The sequence below is a fragment of the Ascaphus truei genome, chromosome 18 (genome assembly GCF_040206685.1).
Source record: "Ascaphus truei isolate aAscTru1 chromosome 18, aAscTru1.hap1, whole genome shotgun sequence".
Lineage (NCBI taxonomy): Eukaryota > Metazoa > Chordata > Amphibia > Anura > Ascaphidae > Ascaphus > Ascaphus truei.
This window is the reverse complement of record NC_134500.1, coordinates 11,546,794-11,561,552: the sequence shown is the minus strand read 5'-3', so window position 1 is coordinate 11,561,552 and position 14,759 is coordinate 11,546,794. Positions and strand designations below refer to the sequence as shown.

At 42.6% G+C, this 14,759-nt stretch overlaps 1 protein-coding gene across 2 annotated transcripts in view; it reads right to left on the bottom strand.

The window, feature by feature from the left end:
• IL16 (interleukin 16) overlaps positions 1–1,814 on the bottom strand; it is a 44,705-nt gene extending 42,891 nt beyond the window's left edge. Inside the window, exon 1 of one of the 2 annotated variants that reach the window (XM_075575536.1) lies at positions 1,727–1,814. In XM_075575536.1, coding sequence (XP_075431651.1) covers positions 1,727–1,800 — 74 coding nt within the window. In that variant the 5' untranslated portion in view covers positions 1,801–1,814. Of the gene's footprint in view, positions 1–1,418; positions 1,651–1,726 lie in introns of those variants that run through there. The other variant, XM_075575537.1, reaches the window with a different exon arrangement.
• Positions 1,815–14,759: the final 12,945 nt, after the last annotated feature.

The window sequence follows — 14,759 nt, the reverse complement described above, 5'->3', positions numbered from 1 at the left end:
ACTTGTGCCAAACATGAATTAAATTAAATCAGTGAAAGCTGTGAAAAATTAGATTTTTATGTAATCAAATCCACAATGAGTTTTGCAGCTGTGACCCAAGTTGAACCTTCTTCTGGGCTTCTTGAAGTTCTGGTCTCAGAAGTGTGGGGAGCGCAGAGAACCGGAAAAATACAAACATACATACAGTACAATAGTGTGTGACAATGTGAAAGAAGTCCAATACATCTGACAAAATGCGCGCTCACCGAGTGAAGATGTAAATCAGGCATCAAACCCCGTTATGGGCTCAGAACACTGTCTTGGCCCAATGGTGAGATACCCGGATGTTGTAATCGATGAGATGCAGTGTGTGAATCCCATGTAGGAAAAGAAACAGCAGGATGGTGCAGGTCATAACAACAATGTGTTTATACAAGGTAAGTACCCAACAGATGTGCACTCACATGGTAAAAGGTTTTAAGAAGGCATTTGGTAGAAGCAAGATACTGTCACGGAGATGTGTACACGCTTCACAACAGACGGGTCTCACCCACACTCGCGCCGGGGAACAGATGCGCCGTCAGCTCCTATGGACGCCTGGGTCACCCCGCTTCCCATCTCTGGACTAACGTGCTGAGGTCAGCCTCTCCAGATTGTGACGCTTGCAATGACCCAACGCGTTTCGCTGCTTGATTCGTCAGGAATCAGAGCTTTTTACCATGTGAGTGCACATCTGTTGGGTACTTACCTTGTATAAACACATTGTTGTTACGATCTGCACCATCCTGCTGTTTCTTTTCCTAAATGGGATTCACACACTGCATCTCATCGATAATAACATCCGGGTACCTCACCATTGGGCCAAGACAGTATTCTGAGTCCATAACAGGGTTTGATGCCTGATTTACATCTTCACTCTGTGAGTGCGCATTTTGTCAGATGTATTGGACTTCTTTCACATTGTCACACGATATTGCACTATATTATTGTTCGTTTTTTCCGGTTCTTCGCGCTCCCCACACTTCTGAGGCCACTAATATATTATTTCTTCATCCACAAATTTTACGTTCATAAACAGAAGTATATATCATCTTTACCAAAATTCCCAACCTTGGAGTCTATTCTAAACACGTCCTTCTTCAATGCAGCAAGCAACATAAAAAAAATCTCGTTTTTTTATTCCAGAACAGGTGAAATAAAGTGTAAGCTCTTCTGCCTAGGTTTGCTTTCATACGTAGTGAATTATCCTGGCGCAGCATAATTCCCCTGTGTTAAAAAACTGTCTGTATTCTCCTATAATATGCTACTTCTTTGCTTGGCGTCATTTAAAAACACAAGCTGCTACTGCGAATGAACATCTGGAAATGTACTCCGCTTTCTAAAGTCACTTAACTTTGACTTGAATGCAGTTGGTGAAAAAAAAAAAAAAACCTACTTACCATTGCCAAGTATATTGAATATCTTCTTTACGGATTCATTCAAGCAAAGTTATTCCCCCAATTCGGATTGAGTGGTCGCTCCATGTTTCTTACTGCTGTGTCTGAAACTCCTGTGTATTCCCTTCCCAGACTCCTAAACACAGTCACAGCAGCTCTTTGGTATAACTGTTTTCTCTCTCTCTCTCTCTCTTTTTTTTTTTGCACTGCAAACAACCGTGCCGCTCGCCAGAAAACCTTATGATCGTCCTGGACAGGACATTTTAAATACCGCCCAACGAGGCAGATGTGCATAAAAGAGATGTACAAACCTCTTTGGTCGTAAACCTTCCTTCCAGAGCCACAAGGAGTAATGCAAAGCCTCACACTTTCCTGCAGCCTTCATGGATGCTGTGGGTGGAAAAGGAGTTAACCTCTGCAGTGCTAGATGGATACGTCGCAGGCCTCTGGCACTGCAGGGGTTAAAGGGTTTCCGCCATCAGAGGTTTTTTTGTTTTGTTTTATTCCTTGGGGTCCCTCATTAGCTGGCTCCCTGTGTGTTTATATAAGTCTGTGGGGCTAAGCAGGACCTGCAGCTCATGCCCGAAATTGAAATGATTCATTTAGTTCTTCAAGAAGGGGGAAAAAAAAAATGTTAAAAAAAAGCCTGTGCTTGTTTCACCAGGAAGAGAACGCCTTTCATAAAGTCTTTCCCGGCTGCTACAGGCTCGTGAATGCTGTCTGTGGGGATACGGCGTAAAGTGTTTTAATAAAAGAATGTTAAATCAACATTACACGATATGGGACAACACAGGTTACGGTCGGTCTGGGACATTTGGCCGCGGCTGTTTCGCCGCCACCAAATCTCCACCGACATTTATGACCTTGCCACAGTGACCTCTCACCGCCAAGGTAAGTCCCTAACCTTACACTAAAACCCTTATCCTTAACCCCCCTACCCCAACCCTGAAATGAACTTACCTTGGGGAAGTGGCCGGCGGCTGCGTGTCCAGCCGCGGACGATTCCTCTGTGGCCGAATGTTGTCAGACACTTGGTCGCGGCGAGACCCCTGTAAATGAACATGTACAGTGACACCGAGTATAACTATCATTTTTCTTGACTACATCTACCTATTCGTGATTTAAAAGGACAGTTCCATATAGCAGACTAAAAAAATATGTATTTATATATATTTTAATCACTTTTCAATGTATTTGACTTCAAAAGATTCAATCCTTGTTAAAGTACAAATGTGACGTATTCGTTTCCGTGAAAAATTACAGTATTTTTGTCTGTGCTCCTATACAATCCATACTGCCTAGACACTTATTGCACGTAAAGTGTATTTGATTAGCTACTGTTGGCATCATAGTTTCATTGGGGAGAAAAAAATGACATGTGAATTCTAGTATCAACGGACACGAATTAACGACAAGAGATTAGGTAAAGATTGGAGAGAAAAAATCTTCCAAAATCTTTTGGTTACCAAAGCATAGAGACAAGCAAAATATGCCACGTGTGATGTGCAAAATTTAGCAAAGAATTTGGAAATGTCACAAACTTTTCTTTTTTGACAACCATTACGTGTGCAGATCACGTGGACCTGGTCTACACTGCCCTTTTCACCAAAAATCTGGCAACATTTTCAGCAATTTGTCGGTTTGTGACAATTTTGCACAAAAACGTTTCTGAGAAATGCGTGAAAACAAGATGGCGGAATAACTTTGCTTGAATGAATCCGTAAAGAAGATATTCAATATACTTGGCAATGGTAAGTAGGTTTTTTTTTTTTCACCAACTGCATTCTACAGTTGAAGAACAATAAATAACAAAGCTGCCATTTGAAGACATTTACACATTTCTACCAAAGAAGCATTAGCAGTTACAAAACTTAGTTACATTTATTAAAAAAAAAAAATAGCTACATTTAATTTATAAGACATGTCATTGTGATTAGATCACTCTAGTCATAGGATAGCATGGCCCTTCAAATAGTAAAATATATATATTTAATGATAACTGTGGTAAAATAAACAAAAATGCAATATATTCTGACCTATAAACTAAATCAAAACCGCAGGGGAAATTATTCTGCGCTGTTATGAAACTCTGTGAAAGAGAAGACACAGTTCTCCACCACACCCATCACTGCTCTCATGGATTTCCCCTTGCCCCTAACATTTGCCATAATAAAAACACGCATTTCAAACTGGGCATCAGTTTTTAACGCTCTCCTTGCCAACAGGACCAACTCATCCTGGCGGTGGAAGACTTAAAACTCCTCGCAGGGTTCATTACCCAACCACAGCTGCCATGGTAACCAGTGCAGTGGAAAATATCATTAGCAACAGAGTAAATGGAAAGTGTGTCAGACTTTGTTATTATAAATACTAGTAGCTAGAAGAAGCAGGCTGCCACTTCAGATACAGCGCATTGCAGCGTATGTAGCACATTGCACGCTGGCTTTCCAACCCTGTCTGTCCTAATATGACAGCCTAATCCTTGCCACGTTTTATGAATCCAGGATGCCGTGAACGGGCTACTTTTTGTAAGACGCTGCCAAGTTTATGCCTGCTGGTAAATGTATTTAATGCAGAATACAGGGAGTCGGCTGGTAAAAAAAAAAAACCCCATGGCGTGAATCTTGTTATTCAAGGTTCTTCCATTAGACGCAAAGTTCCCCGATGGGGGGTGGGGGGGGGGAGAGAAAACATGAGGTGCAGTGTAGGAAAGGAGGGAATACCCCATACTCATAATATTAGTGCATCAAATAATTCCCTCTGCAGGGGCGGGCATCATCAGTCCTGAAGGGCCACCAACAAGTCAGGTTTTCACGCTATCCCTGCTTCAGCACAGGGGGTTCAATCAGTGGCTCAGTCAAAGAGCCACCTGTGCTGAAGAAGGGATATCCTGAAAACCTGACCTGCTCGCAGCCCTTGAGGACTGGAGCTGCCCACCTCTGCTCTTTAACCCTTGTGGGCCATTTATCGCAGGTCCCTGGCTGGAAGATATGTCCAAAAACATAGCCCCATAATGACTACATTAACATCTCATGAAAAGTAAGTGAATAAGTCTGGTGCTGTTTACACTGACAACGGCAAGTAACATTGCACAATTTATTATTCTTTCCATGTTGACATCTTGCCCCATCATCAGGATGCTGTTCCTGCCAGAATATTGGCTTGTTGATCCATAGCAAGAAATATTTGAGGATATTACTCCAATTGCCAACAAGGTAAAAGACTGTATGAGAATCCAGCGAACATTCAACTGGGGTACTGGCTAATGCCAATAAAAGATGTATCCCTATGTATGTATATCTTTATTTATATACCGCCATCCATGTACACAGCGCGTCACAGCAGTAATACATGTGGCATAATATAACTCATAGTGGGAATAGGCGCTACAGACATAAAAGTAACATTAGGAAAAAGACTCCCTGCCCCATAGAGCTTACACTCTAAATGTTCCATGTCCTCCCATTTCCCATAGAGAATAAGGGATCTATGGGGGGTCATGCATCCAGGAAAAAGTGGCGCAATTCTGGGGCAAAATAATCTACACCACGTTTATCAAAGAAAATATCCAATTGACAGCATAGGAGAGATTTCTCTGAGTCATAAGGTGCACATATTATGCCCCAGAATGCCACCACTTTTACCTTGATACATATGCTCCTATTTACCAACCCACAGGAAAACTTGCGCCATCATGTGCTCCAGCGTGCGTCACATATACAGTAACCCGCTGGTTTGCTTTTTGAGACACAGGCCATAAAGGATTTCATATCATATTGGTTTAATATTGACGATGAACGATGTGCTGGGAACAGGGGGTCTCCATAATGCCTCGCGGGTCCTTCATAATATTGAATAAATGTGTCTTTGTGATGTACAACTGTTTGGATGCAATTATAGGTGTTCAATGACAATTAAAGGTCTGCATCCTCGGCTGATGATTAGATCTGCGTTCAGTAGTTATAATTGGAGGAATGAGTCTAATCCAGATGAAGGAATATGTTTGTCTCTTAAATTGAACTCATTAGATAAATTGTAGTAACACTACCATCTGTTCTGCCTCTACCTCCAATGGTTGAGAGGTCCTGCCTCCGTGTCAGAGTCAATGCACTTGAAAATAATCTAATTTAATTATAGAGGTCCGCTTGTCATCTTACATAATTATTCCAGATGGGAGTAACTTAAATCCGTGGTGGTGAGAGACCACCCTACAAACTCCACGTAAAGAAGCAGAATTACAACAATCACAAATATGCCTTCATATTTATAAAAAGTGCTCTAGTATTACAATTGTTTAAAGAACTGAATTTACCGAAGTTTTGTAAGCAGTTCCTTTGCTACGCATGTATGGAATTATAAAGTTACATACTAGATGAGATTGAAAAAAAGACATATGTCCATCAAGTTCAACGTATGTTAAATTTAGATGACAGCTAGTTATCCTATATTTGTATTTACAGTGTATTCATCCAGAGGAAGGCAAACAAAAGCCCCAGTTACATATCATCCAATGATATCCCATAAGGGGGGAAAATAAATTCCTTCCTGACTACAATATTGGCAATGAGATGTCTCCCTGGATCAACATCCTTCCCGTGTTTACTTATTAGGTATATCCCTGTATACCTTCCCTTTTTAAAAAGATGTCCAACCTTTTTTTTTAATATATATATATCTATTGTATCTGCCATCACAGTCTCCATGGGTAATGAATTACTCATTTTAACTGCCCTTACTGTAATAATAATAATAATAACAACATGTTCTTGTATAGCGCTGCTAGTTGTACGCAGCGCTTTACAGAGACATTTTGCAGGCTGAGGTCCCTGCCCCGTGGAGCTTACAATCTATTTTTTGGCGCCTGAGGCACAGGGAGATAAAGTGACTTGCCCAAGGTCACAAGGAGCCAACACTGGGAATTGAACCAGGCTCCCCTGCTTCAAACTCTCAGTGCCAGTCAGTGTCTTTTCTCTCCAAAGAACCCTTTCCTTTGTTGCGGGTAAAATCTCTTTTCCTCCAACCTTAAGGGATGACCCTGAGTCCTTTGTACTGCCCTTGGGATGAATAATTCTTTTGAAAGCTCCTTGTATTATCCCCCAAATATATTTGTATTTAGTTATCATATCTCCTCTGAGAGGCCTCTTTTCTAATGTAAACACGTCTAGTTTGGCTGCCTCTTCTCCTAAAAGTTCCACCCCCTTAATAATTTGGGGGCTCTTCTCTGCACTTTTTTTAGTTCCATAATGTCTTTTCTAAGGAGTGGCGCCCAAAATGATACTCCATATTCAAGGTGTGGTCTTACTGATGCTTTATAAAGGGGCATAATTATGTTTTTCTTCCATCCATTGCCCGTTTAATGCAAGATAAGATCTTATTTACCTTTGCAGCCCCTGCATGACTTTGGACACTGCATGAATGTAAGTGCATTTGCAACTTGTGTTTGTTTTGTTTTAATGTTCTTTAAAGCAGGATGCCCACCCCCCCCCCCCCCCTCTTACCCTCGCCGGCGATGTGATGTCGCATTGCCATCACGTTGTCAAGCCGCCGGAGAGCAGGTAAGAGGCCGTTACAGAGGCCTGGCACGCGCCCCAGGCATTTTATTTAAATGTTGTGGGAAAGAGTGGGGGGCATGAGTAAGCGCCGCGCCAGAAAATTGTGCCCTCCAGTTTTTTTATTATATATTTTATTTAACGTGGTTTGAAACAGGGGACCTCTGGAACTGAACCCCATTCACTTCAGTTCTGGGGACCCCCTGCTTACCGAGATACAGACCTCCAAAGGGGATCTTTGAAAAGTTAAAAGCTGCCCACTTCATTTGGGCCAATAGGAAGCCGGACCTGATCACGATCCGGCTTCCTATTGGCCCGCAAGGCGAGGGAGCTTGGAAATTCCGCCATTATATGAACCCTGCTAGCGGAGTGGGACAGGGAGTCCGTGGAGCTGAAATTAGTGGGGTTCAGCTCTGGAGACCCCTGCTTCGATGCTATGGGAAACAATTAATAAAACAACGGCCGCTGAATTCCTTTATTCTCATTTAACAAAGCTTTTTGTGTTTCTAAGTAAAGTGCACAACGGTGTATTTGTTGGACCCATCAACTAGTACAGGGGGGCGCAAACTCTTCTCCCTGTGGCCCCCTGCCTGCTCTCACCCTCCCCCGCCCCTCCACGTCATTTGACGCCTGGTTGCCATGGCGACACGTCGCTGGAAAGTTAAGGTGAGTAAAGTTACAGAGGCCTCACGCGATCCCCGGCATTTCATTTAAATGCATTCGGGGAAGCGCAGGGCTTCTGTAACGCCGCACCCCCCCCCCCCCCGCAGAAAATCTCGCGCCCCCTGAACTAGTAGACAAATGAGTTGATACACTATATGTGCATATCAGTGGCCATACTCTGTCACGCTATTAAAGATAATCCGTGCCAGGGAGGGCGATAGGATGTGTGGTGGAGAGTAAGCAAAGATTTGCATAGGGGAAGAGTGCAGAATTACCTCCCACACAAGCCAGCAGGCACATTTCATGTTGCAATTCAAATAAAAGTTATCTTATAAATATACATGGTAATGCACAAGCAATCACCTTGTACTGATTAAAAACATAATCGGCAGCACTGAACATGCTCAAATAACATTTCTCACATTTCATGATAGAGATGGAATATTATAGCAATATTAGGTATTTTTACTCCTCAATGAGACGCCAAGTAAACGTATCCTACTTATACACACGTTGTATTCTGAATATCCTACGGCAGACTTCTGCTGTTTGATATTAATATTAACCCTGCAGTTTGATTTGGTCACTTCAAACGCTGATAATGTAAAACATTAGTACTGTATATTTGTCGGAAGAAAAGATGAGCACAAGGAGACGCCAGTTGAGGTTGTATTTCTCACTTATTATCAAACAGTGCAAAGTAAGAATTACATTCGCATATATATATAAATAATAATATCAGCTTATCAGACAAGGCGACATTATCCTGCAATACCAGACACAGTCCTCAGGGTAGCAAGCAGGAGAATCCCCTCCCTGCGCTGATATAACAGTGCCCGTCATCTGGAGACCAAAGGAAACTCCCGAATTCCGGTCTCAGACCACAACCCTACGCGTTTCGTGGCTCTACCACTGCTCACTGTGTTTCCCCCTGGGGCTGCGGAATCCTTGGTAATTTAGATAATAAGTGAGTAATACAATATCACACTATTGCCGTCTCCGTGCGCAGATCTTTCATGCCGATATTCTTACTGTAGCATATGAAGCCTACCCCTCTCCCCCCCCCCCCCCCCCCCATACACACACACAATGGTGAGCAGCAGCTTGAGACATTGGAGTACTTTCTAAGGAAAAAGGGGAATGCTGAAGGAATAAGGTATTTTGAACACTTCTTTTCCTGCCGTGTTGATATATTTTTAAATCACTTGAGATCACTGCGTAAGATAAACCCCGTTTGGACAGGACTGTTTATATATATTTGTGGACACTTGTTTGTTTTATCGTTAAAAGCAGCTTTTTTTTATTACAGGATTGAAGCCTGGGGTCTCCGGACCTGAACCCCATTAATTTCAGCTCCGGGGACCCCCTGCTTCCAGAGATACAGACCTCCGTAACGGTGTCAGTATCTCTGCAGTCAGGGAATCTGTGTGCCTAACATAATGGTGGCGTTTAAATGTCCTACGTGGCGTGGGCCAATAGGAAGCCGTGACATCAACCGTTCCTATTGGCCCGTGTGACCGGGACATTTAAACCCTGCAGGGATACCGGCGCCCCCTACGGAGGTAAGGATCTCTGGAAGCAGGGGGCCCTCAGAGCTGAAATTAACGCGGGTAAACCTGTACTGCTGCTCTAAGGGATTCTGTTATTTTATAAGGAATTCTTGTTAATTTAGTTACATTTAGGAATAGTTATTGTTGCATTCATTTCATATATATTTTTTTCTCACCCTGTAGAACAGTAGCAGTCTTCGATTGAGCCACTGATTGATCCACCTGTGCTGAAGCAGGGATATCCTGAAAACCTGCCCTGTTGCTGGCCCTTGAGGACTGGAGTTGCCCGCACCTAGCGCATTATTAATCTCTTTATAATTAGTATATTTCTCTTTATAATTAGTATATTTGTGTTTCCTTTTTTTTTTTTTTTTAAACTGTATCAATTAAATAAATGGAGCAAAGAAAAATGATTGGGATCGCCACTGACATGCAACTACTTGACGAGGCTCTGAAAAAGGGGAGAGAGATGTACATTCGGTTTATACTTGGTCTTCATAATGCATGACATGGGATCACATTATAATTCTCTGTCTGCCAATGAATATGGTTTATTTTATACATCTCATATGCACTGACCTTGATCCTTTGCAGACACTCATCATAACACCCTCTTAACTGTCTCTGTAAGTTCTCCCTACTTACCACTTAGATTGTAAGCTCTGCAGACGAAGGACGCCTTTTCGTAGCGTCTCCTTTTATATATGAAGCGCTTATGGCTATTACTGTATGTCACAGGTTACTGCTGTAAAGTGCCATGTACATGGATGGCGCTAAATAAATAAAGCTATACATACATGAGAAATACGGCTTAATAACAGAACTCATCAGCTTTATAAGAGAGGGCTGCTGGTAGTTGAATAGTTACAGTAAATAACACTGTGTCTGGGTTTGGAAAAGCTGGAGCTCCCTTGGCAAAATGTTTCAAATCCAACAACTGAAATGTGTTTCCGTTTAACTTCACCATTGTTACACTACTTGGGTACATGCTTCAATAAAAAGCCCTCCTCTGATCCAACGTGCTATGTAAGTATCCCCATCGCATGGGGAGGTTTCAACTTTGTTCATTTCAGTGGAGCTCAATGGAGCGGAACTTTTCCCAAACAAAGGTCAGAGAGCTTCACAGTATATTCCAAAGGGCCCAAAGTGACGTCACTGTCGGTCATCAGCAAAATTGCTGCTAAGAATAGAACTAGTTTTATAGTATACTATGTACCCATTTTTGTAACCGTAAAGAAAAAACATATGCAGTTGTCACATGACCAATGCGCAGGCTTGAATTTTTAATGTTGTGCCATCATTTATTTATTTATAAAATATTTTACCAGGATGTAATACATTGAGAGTTACCTCTCGTTTTCAAGTATGTCCTGGGCACAGAGTAAAACAAATAATACGTGGTTACGAATACAGTTACATAAATGAACAGGGTATACATTATATACAAGACATTGCGTGCACAGTTAAAGAAAATATATATTATGAGCGTATGAAACAGTTACAGACCAGATTAAAATGTGAGACAGCCTTAGATTTGAAAGAACTTAAACTGGTGGTGAATGTGAGAGTCTCTGGTAGGTTGTTCCAGTTTTGGGGTGCACGGTAGGAGAAGGAGGAACATCCGGATACTTTGTTGAGCCTTGGGACCATGAACAGTCTTTTGGAGTCTGATCTCAGGTGATAAGTGCTGCAAGTGGTAGGGGTGAGGAGCTTGTTCAGGTAGCTGGGTAGCTTGCCCATGAAGAATTTAAAGGCAAGACAGGAAAGATGAACTTTGCGCCTAGACTCTAGTCAGGGCGAAGGAGCGGCTCAGTGAGTAAAGACTCTGAAAACAATGACACTGGATGTGAAGCAGGGGAACCTGCTTGTGACCTTGGGCAAATAACCTTGTAACTCATCTGGGCAGGGACGTGTCTGTAATAATCTTATGTACAATGATGCATTCCTGCACACTATACAGTAAGTGTGAAGAGCTCTGAATCCCATTAGGAGGAAAGCGATATATGAAATAGTTATTATTATTATGCAAAATTGTGACGTTTTTGCAAAACTTCACACATTTCTTTTTATTATCACTGAAAAAAAATTCTAAAAATGGCTAAAATGTGCTAAAAAAAAATTAAAGCGCTGCTCATCTCTACTACTCAACACAGGAATAAATTAACAGGATTTACATCAACATAAAAGAAAAATATAACTGTATTGCAGCTTTCTCTGGCAGTGGAAAGATTGAAAAGCGAACTAGTTAAGGATTTTATATAATAGTGCAATAACTTTGTCACACCAAAAACACACGATTTGCTTATAAATCTTTACTACCAGCCCCATACATTTTACCTACAGTACAGTACTGCCACCACACAGTTATTTCAATAGCATATTTATTAGAAAACCCTTTTCCAGCACAACATCGGGTTTTTAGTAACTGAAATAACGCAGGGTTTCTAAATCTAAACAGCTGAATTTGAAGCTGTACAAAGCACCAATGTTCTGGGTAAATTACGTTTTTTCTGATGATGAATGCAGGCTCTGTGTTCTAAAGATAATTGCTAGCAGGCAAAAGGTTACACACATACATACAGGGAGAGGCTGATCCCCCTTACCCCCCCAATCCTTGTAATCTGCTTTTATAAGAAGCGATAATTGGTACTGCCAGTTCTGCGCATTGTTTTAGGAGTTTATAAAAAGTTATATATTCTCTTTTTTTTTACATTTGTAAAAAAAAAGCAAAAAACTTATTTTTATATACATTTTTCATGTTGTTAGAAATGATTCATGTGATTTTAATCTTTTCTCTTATTCATAGCACATTTGCTTTATTTTAACGGTGACCCTCCCTGCCCCGGCTTCTAGGGAGATTATAGGGCTACTCTGCATGGGTTACCTGGACTCAGGCGATGAGGTAGCAAGGTTGTAGAATAATGGGCGCCCGGAACTTTTGTAGTACAACAGTCATTTATTCGTGTCCCCAAGCACAGGGACCGCTCATACACATTTTGAATATGGTTCTTCCATTAGTGCCCACTCTTAAAGCAGCAGTCCAAGCTGATGTTTTTTTCACATTTTATTTATTTTTCCCCCCTTTAATATGTGCATCAATACAATCCCCACAATGATGAGTAATTTGCTAAGTCGATCCGTTCTCCTGCAATCGATCAGCGAAGATTCGGCTCGGGGGTTCACTAAATGGCTGTCAGTGCAGCAGAAGAGGACCAAAGATGCAAAGTTCTGTGGAGAAGATCATGTGACCAGGCAGTCACTAGATACAATTGGTGAGAGAGGGTAGGGCTCAAAAAGGGGTGTGCCAGGGCCTGTTTCAGAAGAGGAAGGGGATGTGACTTTGTAAATGGTTGCTATAGAAACAAAAATGCTTGTTACATTATAATACATTAAAATGTAATTGAGAATTGTTTTTAAACAATGCTACAAGTATTTTCTCATAGTACAGAACTAATTTCTTAAGAAGAAATTTAAAAAAATGGGGGGGGGCTGGGGTGTACCTTCAAAACTCAAACAGTTAACAAATGCGCAGTAATGAGGAAACAAATACTATGCCAGATAAACCTTTTTAACAGCTAATGCTGTAATCCTCAAGTAAAAAGGAATTTATTTATTCCCCTTATGAGATATCATTGGAGGATGTGTTTTCTGTTTTCCTTTCTATGGATCAATATACAGTAAATACAAATATAGGATAAAGTATCTGTCGTCTACATTTAGCACAGGTTGAACTTGATGGACATGTAGCCCGGTGTAATTTTGGGGTTACATGCCTCTCTCCTTTTGTGCAGTAATCCCTGTTAAGAGGACAGGTTTGCCAGAAGTTATCATGATGATTGGCCTCACCCCCTGTGATGTGTAGTGTGAAGCAAAGGAAGTGACAGCATGCTCTGTGTCCACTGACAGTGACACAGGGGTGGGTCTTCTGGAGCTATATAATGCGCATCACTTCCTAAAGTTAGTAGTTCTGTCTTTCTGCAGGTTCTCTGCAGTGCAAGAGTGAAGTTCAAGTGTCAGTTGCAGTGTGTGACAAGCTGACCCCATACTGTGTCAGGGCTATGGCACAGCTGGTGGCCCTCCCTTAGGGGAGAGGTGGCAGAGATATCCCTGTCTCTATTACAGAGTCAGGAGGGAACTTCCTTGAGGTGGGCAACTATGTTGATGTGCGGCTAAGTACCGGCCGCTATGATGGGCAGTCTGCCATGGAGAATGCTAATAAAGATGCCCTGGATTCAAAGAACCTTCTTGCCTGAGACTGGAGTTAATCAGGGAGAAGTTGCACCCAGGGGTTCTCTTCCAGAGACTCCTCCCTGCTGTCGTGGGGATCTGGAAGAGATGGAGGCGCTGTACCAACTGTGAGTAGATCTCAGCACTACCTCACGAGCCAGTCCCGGTGACATCCCCAATATCATCAAGCGGAAGACTCAGGAGTCCTGTAAGCCAGCAGGTGCACCACACAACATGACATGTAACTGGGGGCAGATTCTGCACATAGGGGCCCATATGAGATTGGGTAGGAGTCTGACCGTTACAGACATATGCTTTTTTTCCCAACCTCTTCTACATCTCATTAGCGTTTGCCAAACAGGGTTCTGCGGTCCCCTGGGATTCCGTGAGGGGATCAAGAGAGGCTGTGGGATTTCCCAGATCTCCCAGAGCAGGGCAGTTTCCTCTATCCTGATCGGCTGCATTAACCCAGCAGCGGCCAATCAGCAGGCGGTTCACCAGTGTGTGTGTTTTCTGTGACTTTCTGCCCCCTCTGACTCTCTGCCCCCTCTGACTCTCTGCCCCCTCTGACTCTGCCCCATCGGCCCCCTCTGACTCTCTGCCCCATCTACCCTCTCAGACTCTGCTGTCCCCTCAGTATCCTATGACTCTATGCCCCCTCTGACTGTCTGTCTCTGTCTCCTGTGACAGTCTCTCTGTCCTGTTTTCTGTGACCCTGTCCTGTTGTGGGGGTGCCTCAGCACCTGAGCGCTGTGGTTAGGGGAGCCCCGAGCAGTAGGGTTGAAATCCACTGGCCTAGGTGAACGGAACAGTGAAGAGGAAGAGATTATCGCCAGTTATTAAGTACATCTGTGCATAGATACAACATATCAGCTGCCATGTCTCATCCCCCCAATGCCTTCTTGGTCTATAACAGGGGTGCGCAAACTGGGGGGCGTGACGGTTCCAGAGGCCCCGCCCTCTTCAGCGCGAGGCCTCTGTAACTCACTTATCTGAAATTCAGCCGGCTTCGGGCGACGCGTCGCCATGGCAAAGCGGCATCATTTGAGAGTGGATTAAAGGTGAGGGGGGGGGCATGACTGTCACGGTGACTTTATGGCAGGCTGTAATTTACACCAAAATATATATAAAAGATAATATATATTTATAACTGGGTCTGAACTGGAACGAGACTTAGATATGATAAAATATAATTTATTCCTTGATAAAGGTGAACTCACAAAATGTACAAATAACAGGCAAAATATAGACACTTACTTAAAGATTAGGACAGAAAGCCATCAGGATACAGACTGGGCCATTTCTTCCATATTTCAGCTGACATCACAGCAATACATGCAGGACACAGGCAGAAC